Source organism: Ranitomeya imitator, chromosome 2 (assembly GCF_032444005.1).
Source record: "Ranitomeya imitator isolate aRanImi1 chromosome 2, aRanImi1.pri, whole genome shotgun sequence".
NCBI lineage: Eukaryota > Metazoa > Chordata > Amphibia > Anura > Dendrobatidae > Ranitomeya > Ranitomeya imitator.
The window spans coordinates 444,207,699-444,222,206 of NC_091283.1; the positions used below are offsets into that span (position 1 = coordinate 444,207,699).

Below are 14,508 nucleotides of genomic sequence, written 5' to 3' on the forward strand. Positions count from 1 at the left end.
GAGTTCACGTAGGATGTTCATTCCCAGTACTACAGGCACATCTTCCTTGATAGGCTCAGGAACTAGCAGGATCCCTTTTCTCCTAACTTCTTGCCCACAGATTCGAATATTCATCCACACGACCCCTGTGACCAGGATCGGTTGTTGGTTGACAGCAAACAACCGGATCAATGTCTTTTTCTGGCTTGGCCAGGTCCTGGAAATGCTACTTGAAATACGCTTCTGGCATTGTTGTCACTTGTGACCTGGTATCTATCAGGCAATCCACTAGAACTCCTTCGAATTCAGCACATAGGATGGGGCTCCCAGCAATCAAGTGTTCGTTATGATATGGAGCGGCCTCTCTCTCCTCGCCTCCTCCGCAGAGTGCCGCACTACTGCGTGGGTTGGTAGTTTAACGGCGGCTTCCGCTGGCCTTGAGTATAGTTCCGACAGTCTCTGGCAAGGTGCCCCCGTCCTCCACACTCCCAGCATTGAATGCCTCCTCCTCGCCAGGGGATACCTCGAGCCTGTCCTCGTGCCTCCAATGCCTGACGGGAGGGGGCTTGCTCCCACTGATCCCTTATCGGTCAGGCTGAAGTATGGTTGCATTAGTACGGTGGGTCAGACTGTTGTAGTTCCCCCACTCTTCGCTCCATCTGGGTCAGTTTCTCTTGCACGTTTACAAGGGACCGCCGCAAGTCTTGCACCACCTGGACCAGCACCTCCTAATGGTTTGGGTCCTCTCTGGTATTGGCGCCCTGGGCATGCATCACCCCAGATGCATAGCTCTCTTCTTTACTTCGAGCCACTCTTTAGAGCCCATGCCGCCAAATCCATCCGCCTCCTCTCTGCACCTCTGCTAACACTTCTCGCAGTACTGTTGCATACTGAGAAATTCCTTCTTCCCGCTGCAGCCTAGAGAAAAATTTGGCGCAAAGGTGTCCGGTGCTAGCAGTCTCGCCGTAGATCTCTTCCAGGAACTTTACTAGCTCCTTCAGGGTACTGTGGGTGAGTTCTGGTTGTAGGCAGACGTTTCTATGGGCTTCTCCCTCTAGGGCAGTTAACGCAATGTCCACTTCAAGCTCTGGGCTGATGTTATAAATCTTCAAGGTGCTTTGCAGCCGGGACACCCAGTCGGACAGTGGCATATTCTTGCCGTCAAACTTTGGTAGCATACTAAATATGGTGCCCATAGGGAGTGTCCTTGCAGGGGTTCCACCAATGCCCACAGAATCTTTATTAACATTCCCGCCATTGCTGTCTGCTGCCCCCATCTTGGTGACAGTACCCTGCTCGCAGTGCCACTTGAAGCGATGGCCGGGGGACCACCACGGTGCAGGAAGAGTACTGTACACAAGATGACGTGCATGCAACAAAGGGTAGATTTATTGGAAGGCAAGGAATGAAGGGAATGAGGAAGATGCAAACAGGGGTATACAATGGCAAAAGACAATTTACAAGAGTAATAAACTTTATCTTTTCCATAAAATAGCACGGTGCTCTAGCTATAACAGACTCAAAATATGTCTAACAAGCAAATGTAAACAATAAATGAGTGATGATGCTACTCTACGTATACCCTCCCTCGCCTTTACTAAGCAGGCCACACGGCTCCCGTGTACTGACTATTGAAGCCTACACTAGGCCCTAACAGGTGCACCAAGCAGGAATGAAATCACGGTGATGTTGGAGAATTGGGTCCAGTCCCAGGGGGGCCCCCAGCAGTCCAATACAGTGGTGTGCACGGCTTTCTGTCACCTCTGTGAAACGTGGTCTTCTCCTTGCTTCTGTATCCTAGGGATACTCCTGGAAACTGTAAATCCCTTTCTCTGTATCTTCGTGGCTCTCTTGCAGCTATATCAGGACACAGTTTTCTCTTTCAGCTATCAGCACAAAAAGTCCTCTCTGCAGCAGCCTCAGCTCACACACGCTGCTCCAGCTCCACACCTGCACTCTGCACAGAGTAGTTCATTACAACGATTATTGCAGGGGAGAAGCAGAACATTCTATCACGCCAGACAAGGGGGTGCAGCCTCTTAAAGTGACAGCATATTCCTTACTGTCCATAACAGCACCACCCTCTTACACACGTACGGCAAGGTCCATGTTAGTCTGGTTAAACGATCTAGAGGAAGGCTTAAAAGGCGGTCTCTCCAGAGATCAACTAATCTCTTCCATACCTTTTGATTAGAGGTGCTACAGCCTTCCTGGTGGATTCCTCTGCTGACTCTCTTCGTTTAGCAGCTAAATCAGCACGCCTGACCAACGCAGCACGCTGAGCACTTTGGCTGAAGGGTTGGAAAGGAGGTGCTGCGACAAAATCTAAACTCTGTGGCTTACCATGACAGGGTGAGTACCTGTTTGGTACAAAACTAGAAGAAATTCTCACCAAAGCGGGCAAGAGGAAAAAGAATTCCCTAATTATTTTCCATCTTATAGGAGAGCATTCCGGAAACCCGTGTTTAAAGAGAGGATTTTAGAAACCAGGACCGCTGGGCCAATAAAGATACCAAACAAAAAGGTGCATTTTTCGGAAAACGTCCATTTAAAATGGATGACAATCCACGTTGGGACAGATTTACCAGTGGGTGGTAGATTGTCGTTTTTTGTTTTTTTTCTCCCAACAATGGGGAATAGTAACATCCAACTCATGGGCAACTAGCCTCGTAACTTCAGGCCTGAAATTATAATTTGCCCGAGTATCTCCGGACTCCTTCCTGTTGACTTCTCTTAAATCTCAATCTCAACAGGAGTTTTTGGAGCAGGAAATAAATCTCCTATCCAAAAGGGTATTAGAAGTCCTGTTTCATCAGAGGGGAAGGGGATTTTACTCCCCTTTATTTTTGGTTTCAAAACCAGATGGGTCATATAGAACTATAATAAATCTTAAGAAATTGAATAGAAAACCAAACTTTAAAGATGGGAGTCTATCCGATCCACTGTAAAACTTGTTTTCCAGGTGCTTTATGGCAGTCCCCGACCTAAAAGATGCGCATTACGATCTACCAATTTATATCAAACATCAGCAGTATCTTCATGTGGCGGTCATGATGAAAGGACAAGTACTGTATTTTCTGGCGTATAAGACTACTTTTTAACCCTTGAAAATCTTCTCAAAAGTCGGGTGTCGTCTTATACGCCAGGTGTATTGTGGGGGGAGCGGTCCCAATGACGAGGTGAGGGGGCACCTCACCGGGAAGGTGTAAGTGAAGCAGAGAAGGAGATAATGGGATACAAGGGCGAGCCAGATTAGTGAAAGAGGAGTGTTTTTCTAGGCACAGCATCGCTCTCTCTTATTTGCATAACCCTGGCATCCCAGACGCTGACAGTTTGCTTCACTTACACCTTCCTGGTGAGGCGCTCCCTCACCTCGTCATCGGGACCACTCCCCCCCACTATATACGTCGACCGCAGATTGCTCCGCACCCACCCTATAAGACAACCCCCGACTTTTGAGAAGATTTTATATTTTAACTGAAAAAGTTGGGGGTCGTCTTATACGCCCAGTCGTCTTATACGCCGGAAAATACGGGTATGTCATTTTTAATATACAGCAATGCCCTTTGGACTGTCAATAGCTCCCAGGGTCTTTACAAAATTAATGTCAGAAGTGATGTCATGCTTAAGGTTAAAAGATGCCCTCATAGTCCCATACTTAGATGACCTTTTATTGGTGGGAAATTCCCCTTCAGTGTCAGCAACGCCTGTTTGATACAGTTTCATCCCTGCAGGAATTGGGATGGTTAATTAACTGGGAAAAATCCAGATTGTCTCCAACAACCTGCCAAACATTCCTAGGTCTTCTTAGACTCCGTAACTCAGGTGTTTATTTCCAGAATCTAAACAGTTAACAAGGAATAAAGTACAATCAGTTGTTAATAACCCTATAATTTCCCTTAGGGAAGGCATGTCCCTTCTTGGTTCCTTTACATCATGCATTCTGTAAAGTCCACACGGTGTAAGGAATTTAAGAGAGAGTAAGCTTTAACTGTATTTTATTCTCCTCTTCTTCCTCCAGCACACAACATACAGCAGCATAAGATTTCCTCCTCAGGTCAGAATTGAAACTCAAACTCCTCTCAACTCCCGCCCTCGCTTTCTTAAAGAGACAGATCTAATTCTTATACATTACATCATCCCCTTTTTTTTTTTTTTTTTTTTTTTTTTTATATACATATATTAACAACCTAAAACAAATATTGACAATGTAACAACACGAAAATGTCCAAGAAAAACCATATGTCTGTATTGTCTTATTCCCCATTTTTTTTAAACTATATCTCTTCAATAAGTCTCGATGGAGCCCTTCTTTCCCGTGTAGGGTAATGTCTGCGTTCATTGGGGGTGTCCAGTGCTGACGGATCAGTCGCCTCTTGTTGGTCCTCTCCACCGTCGGGTATCAAATCTTCCACTGGTGGGAGTTCATTATCATTGTTCTGCGGTATGATTTTAAAATGTGAGGAATTTCGAGTGATGGAGTGTCCGTCTCGCTCAGCCGTGACCATACTGCCTTTTCTCTCAGTAACATTATATTTTGCAGGACTATATACAGCTGAGGTTTTGTTGGTTGATTTTTGACGCACAACAACCATATCACCTCTTTTGATGGCACATGGCTGTGCCCGTCGCCTTCTGTCTGCATAATGTTTCATGGCTTGCTTGTTAAAGAAATCCGTTGATCGCACTGAAGAGTCATTTGGTAAGGGATGACTGGTCACATCAGGGATCCGTGTACGAAGAGTTCTGCTGAACATTAGATGAGATGGCGCAGCATTAGTGGTGGAATGTGGCGTGTTGCGGTAATTGCGCAGGAATTTGTATAGTGACTGTTTCAGTGGGGTGTGCTCCAGGCTAGCTGCCTTGATTCGTTTCCCCATGGTGCGCATGAAACGTTCTACGATTCCATTAGCTTGCGGCCAGCAAGGTGTGATTTTTCTGTGGCCGAACCCCAAGTATTCAGAAAACTGTGCAAACACATGTCCATTGAATGGAGGTCCATTATCTGTTTTGACCACTCTTGGAATGCCATATGCAGAGAATATGTCGTCCAGTTCTGGTATGACACTATTAGCAGACGTTGAAGAGATGAATGAAATGACAGGGTATCTAGAATATTCATCAATTGTTACTAGAATGTATTGGCCATTTGGTAATGGTCCATATATGTCGACTGCCACTTCCTCCCATACAGCAGTGGGTAACGGAGACATTTGTAATGGCTCTAGAGTTGATGATGGAGTAATTAATTGACAAGTGGAGCAATGTCCAATCTTCTCTTCCACCAATTTATCCATATTTGGGAACCGCACTTTTTCTGAGTAACTTTTTTGTGCCAACAATTCCTAGATGACCTTCGTGTGCTATCTGTATGACTAGGTTGCGCAAGGCCTTAGGTACAACCAGTTTGGTACCACGAAGGATGAGTTGATCTTCAGTGACTGATAATTCCTCACGTACATTTGAAAATAGTTTTAACTCTTTCAGATCAATCCCATCTTCAGGAAATTTTTTCTTTTGAATTTCATGCCACCTTCTATTTTGAATAATTTGTATTAAGGCACAGAGTGTCTTGTCACTTGTTGTCGTATTCACAAACTGATCAACAGAAAGTGCTTTTGGCACGGCGTGAGCTGCAACAAAGTGGATGTATTCTTCAATGGAGGAATGCACAGGTAAATCATCATTCGTGGGATGTCTTGAGAGATAATCAGCCGGATTGCTGTATTTTCCAGGTTTGTGAACAATTTTGTAATTATAGTCCTGTAGACGTAGACCCCATCGTTCAATCCGTGCTGGCATTTTAGCTCGGGGATTTCCAAAAATTGTAAGGAGAGCTTGATGATCTGTGACAATGGTGAAGGGAGCGCCATAGAGAAATAAGTGAAAGTGTTCACATCCCCAGACGACTGCCAAGCTTTCTTTTTCAGGTTGTGAATACTTTCTTTCAGTGCTTGTTAAGCTTTTACTTGCATAAGAAATGATGTGGGGACTTTGATTGTCATCCTTGTATTGTGCTAAAATTGCACCCAGTCCTACGGGACTAGCATCCACAATCAGTTCGGTTCGAAGAGCTGGATCAAAATAGGCCATGGTGGTTGTTGAGCAGAGTTCCTTTTTGATTGTTTCAAAAGAGGCCTGACAGTCTTGGGACCATTGAAAAACGCAATTTTGTTTCGTAAGTTCCCTTAATGGAGTGCTGATTGTCGAAAAATTTGGAATATATCTAGCACAGTAACTTGCCATTCCAAGAAAAGAGCGCACTTCACTGGCATCCTGTGGAATTGAAGCTGCTCTGATGGATTCCACTTTCTTGGGATCAGGTCGTACTCCTTCCGCCGAGAAAATGTGACCATAGAACTCCAATGAATTTTTATCAAATTCGCATTTTTCTTTGTTTAAAGTGAGTCCAGCAGAGAGCAGACATTCAAAGATAGCATATAGAGCACGATTATGTTCAGCTTGAGTTTTCCCAAAAACCAGTATGTCATCACTGTAATTAAAGGCATTTGGAATATGTTGAATGACACTCCTTATCGTATCTTGAAAAATTTCTGCTGCTGAGCAGACCCCAAACGTCAATCTTTTGTATCTTCTGAGACCCACATGGGTGGAAAATGTTGTTAAGTATCTGGATTCTGGACTCAATTCTAATTGATGATGGCCCTTATTGAGGTCGAGCTTTGAAAAAACAGTTGCTCCATTTAATAAATTAATAATGTCATCAATTGTGGGTGAGATGTGTCTTTCCCTTTGAATAGCAGTGTTGGGCAGGCGCATGTCAACAGTCTTACCTGCTCTGGAGTCTTTGGTTTTGGAACTACCACAAGTGGAGAGACCCACGGAGTGGGACCAGAAACAGTTTCAATGACATCATCATCCATGAGTAATTGGAGTTCCTTTTCTACCTTTTCTCAGGTGAAATGGAATACGTCTGTGAGCCTGGGCTACTGGACGGACACTGTCATCCACATGAAGATGCACTTGAGAGTCCTTTAATTTTCCTAATCCACTAAATAGGGAGGGAAAACTATTCACCATGGCTTGTACATCCAGGTCCGCAGGGTCGGTTATGGTATGAACAATCTGGATGAGTCCTAGCTTCAAGGCAGTGTGATAGCTGAGAAGACAGCCTCCTGATCCTTGTAATGTGTGAAATGTGGTTTTCTGTCTATTTTCTTTATAGCTAAGTTCAGCATCAAATTGTCCCATTGTAACTAGAGGTGTTTTAGATCCATATGGGAAGATTTTAGTATGCACTTGCTGTAGGACTGGCTTTGTTTTCAACTGTTCATAAGTATTGCTGTCTATGATATCCACTGAAGCTCCTGTATCTATTGTAAAGGTGATATCCGTGTTGCAGATGGTGAGTGTAATACATGGAGATTGCACTGAGTCAGTGACAGAAGTTGTGAACACATAGTTCTCAGCCACAGACACTTCTCCTATATCCTGATTTACCATTTTTATATTTGCAGGCTTTGTCATTGGCAGAGGAGACTTGTTGGGCGCTGATTTGCAGACAACTGCAAAATGGTTCCCTTTTCCACATTTACTGCAAGTTTGTCCTATAGCTGGACATTTGTTCATGTGGTGAGGGAAATCTTGTCCACATCTATAACATTTCTTCTGTTGCGGGGCCTGCTTGCCTTGTGCACTGTTATGTTTGAGATTATGCACATGTAAATTATCCCCACTCTCCATTGCACTTGCCTGATGATCTGCTATCTCTATAGCATGGGCCATCTTGAGTAAATCATGCAGAGAGAGATCCTGCTGCAGAGCTTTACGCCTTATGGTATTAGACGAGCAGGTGACAATTACTTGAGTTAGGATTTCATCATCTACGTCAGTAAATGCACACCCATGTGCTAGTTCTTTTAGCCGGGTGACATAGGTGTCTATGGATTCTTCTGGAAGCTGCTTAGCAATCCTGAACTTGTATCTTTCATATCTGATGTTTTGTTTAGGGTTGAAGTAGTCAGTGAGAGCTTTGGAGCATTTGCTGTACGTGTCTGTCTCCGCTGCTGGTAATGTGCTGTATACGTCATAGACTCCTGTGCCCGCACAATGCAGGAACACGGCTTTTTTTCTGTTCTCCTCTTTTATATCTATTGCTTCCAGGAAATTCTCAAATCGATTTAACCATTTTCGCCAGTTATGAGAGAGATTAGTGACATCAGTCATATCAAACTGTGGGAACATGTGCAAGTATTCAGCCATGATGGAGTCTCTCAGTGGCGCTGGCATGTGAAGCAGTAAAGCAGGGGTCAGTACTCACAGAAGCAGGTGATTCTATCCCATCCTCGTCGCCAGTTGTAATGTCCACACTGTGTAAGGAATTTAAGAGAGAGTAAGCTTTAACTGTATTTTATTCTCCTCTTCTTCCTCCAGCACACAACATACAGCAGCATAAGATTTCCTCAGGTCAGAACTGAAACTGAAACTCCTCTCAACTCCCGCCCTCGCTTTCGTAAAGAGACAGATCTAATTCTTATACATTACACATTCCAGCTGTCCCATGGGCTCAATTCCATACTAGATGGCTGCAGTATACCATACTACAGGAAGGAAAGAGACTTCTAGGTCATTTAGGAAGTCGTCTATCCCTACCAATAGAAGTAATCAAGTCCCTGACCTGGTGGCTAGACCCAAATTATCTTGTAGGTGGGTCCCTTGGGTGGTTAAACCCTCAAAAATCATTTTTACTGATGCCAGTCCTAGTGGTTGGGGAGCACATCTAGGTGATCAGATAGTTCAAGGACAATGGTCTTAGTGAGTCAGACGATTCATCTAATGAAAAGGAACTAAAAGCCATCCATCATGCCATGTGTAAATTCCTTCCGCAGTTACAAGGAACACACAAGAATACTATCAGACAGCATGACATCCGTCGCGTACATAAATCATCAAGGAGGAATGAGATCAGTAGCTCTCACGTCTATAGCAGACAACATCCTATCTATAGCCAAGAAACATCTTCTATCCTTGTCAGCACTGCATGTCAGAGGAGTGGACAATTCAAAGGTGGATTTTCTCAGCCCGTCATATCTTTACAATGATAACCGAAAAATGGGGCACACCCAAAATAGATCTTTTCGCAACAAGGAGCAAACAGACAAGTCAAAAACTTCGCTTCACTATTTCTGACAGACAATCCCAATATCCTCGTTGCCCTCCAAGTTCTGTGGACATACCGGCAAGCATATGCATTTCCTCCATTGATACTACTTCCAACCATATTCAGGAAGATAAGGGAGGACAGGGCAAACGTGATTCTAATAGCACCATTTTGGCCCAAGAGACCATGGTTTTCCTGGCTCAGAGCCATGTCAATCTCGGATCCATGGATTATCCCAGAGATTCAGGATCTCCTCTCCCAGGGCCCCTTCAAACACCCTCATGTGAAGGGCTTACGGTTTACTGCCTGGAATTTGAGAGGCAGCTACTAAAGCTAAGAGGCTTTTCAGATAAATTAATTGATACCCTTCTACTAAGTAGATGTAAGGGTATGGAGGAAATTTCTTAGTTTCTACCCAGAAGCTCTGTCCAAAGAAATTCTCATTCCCGCTATCATAGTTTCCCCAAAGAGGGCATGATTTAGGCCGATCAGTCAGTACTTTGAAAGTACAGGTTTCTGCTCTAGGGGTCTTATATAGTCACAATAAGCAGGAGATAGGTGGGTTACTCGATTTATTTCAGCATGCCAAAGGTCAGAACCAGTCTAAATTCCCCACATACTGCCATGGGATCTTAATCTAGTCCTCGAAGCCTTAACAGGGCACCCATTCGAGCTACTACTCAGCCCACAAAAAATGTCTCCCTTAAGACAGCTCTTCTTGTTGCTTTGGTATCAGCGAGAAGAGTAGGTGACATTCAGGCATTATCATTAGATCCTCCTTTTCTGTCTATATTCCAGGATAGAATTGTCCTAAAAACAGACCCTTCTTACTTGCCTAAAGTAAGCACCAAATTCCGTGGGTCTCAAGAAATCTTTGTTCCTCTTATAATAAACACGCAGATCAGGAAGAGGAAAAATACCATACATTAGATGTGAGAAGGGCCATAATAGCTTATCTAGACAGAACTATCATCTGAAGGAAGAGCAGGGCTCTTTGCTTCCTTCCAGGGCCATAAGAAAGGATCTGAAGTCACGAAAAGTATGTTATCCCGTTGGATTCGGGACGCAATATGCCTGGCTTATTCATCAAAAGGGGAGAATCCACCTGAGATCGTAAAGGCACACTCCACCTGGGCGATAGCATCATTCTGGGCTGAAAGAGCAGAGGTCCCAACAGGGCCGGACTGGCCATTTGGCAATTCTGGCAAATGCCAGAAGGGCCGGTCTGGTTGTGGGCTGCCTTGTGTGCTACATTGTTAACAGAATCAATGTTCTCAAGACACCCATACTGTTAACAGTTGTGACGGAGCACAAAGCCGGTCACTCCGTCACTTTCCCCAGCAGGCCATGGGTATAATTAGAAATATTGGTGTTGTAGTAAATCTTCCTTTCCTCCATCCAGGGTAATAGTAGTAATATATCCCCATCTGGTACTTGGGGACAGGGACAACATGGGCCTGTGTGATTTCAAATGCCAGGGCTGAATTTCATCCCCAGTCCGTACCTGGGTCCCAATTGAACTAATATGTAAGGCTGCAATTTGGTCTTCTCCTACCTTTTACAGTCACTATAGATTGGACTTGTCTTCTTCCACTGACTTATCTTTCGGTAGATCAGTTCTTAACACATTGTGATTCTCTCAAATGACGATATCTGAAAGTCTCTCAAGTGGGTGCTGTCGTGGCAAAGAGAAAAAAAAATGGATTACTTACCGGTAATACTCTTTTTATAGAGCCACGACAGCACCCCTTCACTTCCCTCCCTAATAAGTTATTTTGTATAAGAGCACTGATAAGGGTGAATGGTTCTCTTAACTAGCCATACTTAAGTAGATATAAATAAGAATATTGGATTGCCTACTAAAACTGGTGGGCGGTTCCTATCATTCTCTGTAACCCAACTGTGGGAGCGATGGGGGCCGCCCCTTTTATCTCTCCGTAGGGTTTCCTGTTCCTAGGGGCGGATCCTCGCTCTCATGTGGGTGCGGTCGTGGCTCTATAAGAGTATTACCGTTAAGTAATCTATTTTTTTTTTATTTTTTTTTTTAAAACAAACTTATTTTCCAGACTTGTTCCAGCTGTTACCGGAAGAATCTCTTTTTCTCCTGGGTTTTCTCATGCAAATTCTGTGACAGGTACTAACATTTTGTCTTAATAGAGGCTGAACATGTGACTGCTTCATACTAATTTAATAGAGATGTGGGTCTTGGGGTGGGTTTTCTGCTAAAAAAAAAACAAAACAAACCCTAGCTGGTGTATGGAAACAAGCTTACAGTCGAAGCTTTATAGGAGGAAAACTATGAAAATGTTTGTCAGAAAGAAGACTGCTCTCATCTTGGTCAAAACAAAGACTCTTCCAAAAGGCAGACATATACCATCTGTAGACTGATGTTTCAAGGCCCTTGGCTCTCTCCTGTACAGACCAGGGTATTGGATAAAATGCCATTAAATGCAGTTCTGGCTATCTAAAAAATCCAAATTGCGTAGTACCTAGAGTTGTACGGAGCACTCGCAGGACTGCTTAGTCACCCGCCATGTATCTTCGCCATCTAGGTTTTGCAAAATAGCACAAATTTGTTTGATTTGATATGGTCTTCCTTTTTTTTTTTTTACTTTACTTTTTAGGCCCATATGCCCCGACTGTCTTCTTGAGGTAAGTTTAGGTAGATCAATTGTATTTCTATAGGCTGTTCCTTTAACCACCAAATAAATCTGACCCCTGTTTGTGTGTTTTTTTTTTTTTTTTGTTTTTTTTTTTTTTGTTTTAATGGACCAAAGCATTCATTCCTCTGAGGTGGGCCCACCTGGGGATGGTGGCATAACATGTGGGGGGACCATAGGGTCATCTGGCAGTGGCACTCGTACCGAACACTGGAACGTTGAGTCTAGCACTTCAGTGTATGGAGGAGTTGCAGAAGATGGTCATCAGCTGAATAATTCAGCCAAAAGCTTTTTTTTTTTTCTTACAGGAAAGTCATTAACAATCAGCATTTACATAAAATGTACAGCCCAACTCAAGTTTCACACGATGGCTTTTTCTCAGGGCATGGTTAGACAATCACACTCTTCCCTGTTATTTTTATACAAAACAGACCAGAGTTTGAAATGGTACCCAAAAAATTGTAGTATGTTTACCAATATATTACATCCTTATGTAAGCCAATTATTTCTAAATATGAAATATTATTTTTTTTTTTTTTTTGCAGACTAATATCTGATTGTAGTCCTGACTAGGGTTGAGCGACCTTTACTTTTATAGGATCGGGTCGGGTTTCACGAAACCTGACTTTTGAAAAAGTCGGGTCGAGTGAAATCGGCCGATCCTATAAAAAAGTCGGGGTCGGACGAAACCCAATGCAGTGCATTGGGTTTCCATGGTTCCCAGGGTCTGAAGGAGCGGAAACTCTCCTTCAGGCCCTGCGATCCATATTTTAGTGTAAAATAAAGAATTAAAATAAAAAATATCGCAATACTTACCCTCTGACGCGCCCTGGTACTAACCGGGAACCTTCCTTCCTTAGAATCAGCCTTCCAGGACCTTGCGGTGACGTCGCGGCTTGTGATTGGCCGCGCGGCCGCCCATGTGACCGCTCGCGCGGCCAATCACAAGCCGCGACGTCACCCGCGACGTCACCGAAGGTCCTGGAAGGGCTGATTCTTAGGAAGGAAGGCTGCCGGAAAGAAGCAGGGCGCGTCCGAGGGTGAGTATATACCTAATAGGAATATACTCACCCTCGGACGCGCCCTGCTTCTTTCCGGCAGCCTTCCTTCCTAAGAATCAGCCCTTCCAGGACCTTCGGTGACGTCGCGGCTTGTGATTGGCCGCGCGAGCGGTCACATGGGCGGCCGCGCGGCCAATCACAAGCCGCGACGTCACCGCAGGGTCCTGGAAGGCTGATTCTAAGGAAGGAAGGTTCCCGGTTAGTACCAGGGCGCGTCAGAGGGTAAGTATTGCGATATTTTTTATTTTAATTCTTTATTTTACACTTAAATCTGAATTCCGATACCAATTCCCGATATCTTAAACATATCGGGAATCGGTATCGGAATTCCGATTCTAGATTCAAAAGATCGCCGACTTCATGGCCGACCCCACACTGGGGTCGGGTTTCATGAAACCCGAACTTGCCAAAAGTCGGCGACTTTTGAAAAATTTCGACCCGTTTCGCTCAACCCTAGTCCTGACAACTCTTTGCTTTTCTGGGGGTTGATTACATAGCAACAATTTGTGCTCTTATGTGCAGATGATGATGCCTTTCAAGCAATGCATGCATTTGCCGATCAGCTTCTTCAAAGCTCTAGTTTTGACTCGGGACAATGATCCTTTATGCCAAGTGGAGAAAAACAAGATGTTCTATAGGGAAGTCATGCTCTGGGATTTTTCCAGGTAAGTCCAGATGTGCCTTGTGATAGAGATATATATATATATATATATATATTTTTTTTTTTAATTTATTTATTTTTTTGTCCTGAATCCAATTGGTTTTTACAAATTGGGATGGATTCGGACAAAAATTAATGTTTTGCATGTAATTGGCAGCACAGATGAATGGTCCAAAGAATTGTCATACCTTTTTGCAAGGCAGAAAACAGCAAATTGCTAATTATGGTACTTTCTGCAAAGTTCTCTAACTCCCATCGTCTGAAAGTGATCTCTAATCATTGCCTTTAGGGATGAATACTATTCTGGACCAATGGGCACTTTCCATTAATCTGTATTGACTTGTTTTGGGATACAGATGAGTATATAGAACATCTGGCCCTTTTTGCTAAGAGCTTCATTCTTTCTCCATATCCCAGATTTTTTCCCATGTCCTTCTAGTTACAAAGTTAAGATAGAATTTGATCCTTTTGGAAATAAGTTGTGGTCAATGTCTGTCTGCTGCCCTCAAGCTTCCATTTAGGTATTTGCCAACACACTTCTATATTTTGACTCCCTCAATGTATAAACAGGACCTATTTTATAAGGTGTCATTTATACCCATACAACAGGAGTGATTAACAAGATATAAGGCAATGTGTACTCATTTATTGGTCCGTTTACATGGCCTGTACCCAACTGTATGGGGCCTGTAAAGGGAATCTGTCACCCCAAAATTGGCCTATAAACTAAGGCCACCGGCATCAGGGGCTTATCTATAGCATTCTGTAATGCTGTAGGTAAGCCCCCGATGTATCCTGAAAGATAAGAAAAACAGGTTATATTATACTCCCCCAGGGGTGGTCCGATCCGATGGGCATCGGGGTCCAGCTCCTCCATCTTCATACGATGTTGTCCTCTTCTTCTCTTGCTGCTGCAGCTCCTGTGCAGGCGTACTTGGCTTCCCTGTTGAGGGCAGAGCAAAGTACTGCAGTGCGCAGGTGCTGGGCCTCTCTGACCTTTCCCGGCACCTGCGCACTGCAGTACTT

At 43.9% G+C, this 14,508-nt stretch overlaps 1 protein-coding gene across 1 annotated transcript in view; it reads left to right on the forward strand.

Moving 5' to 3' along the window:
• LOC138666685 (protein spire homolog 1-like) overlaps positions 1 to 14,508 on the forward strand; it is a 37,680-nt gene that overhangs the window by 21,700 nt on the left and 1,472 nt on the right. Inside the window, exons 13-15 of the mRNA XM_069754869.1 lie at positions 11,167 to 11,234; positions 11,725 to 11,752; positions 13,344 to 13,486. Of these exons, the coding sequence (XP_069610970.1) occupies positions 11,167 to 11,234; positions 11,725 to 11,752; positions 13,344 to 13,486 (239 nt within the window). The remainder of the gene's footprint in view (positions 1 to 11,166; positions 11,235 to 11,724; positions 11,753 to 13,343; positions 13,487 to 14,508) is intronic.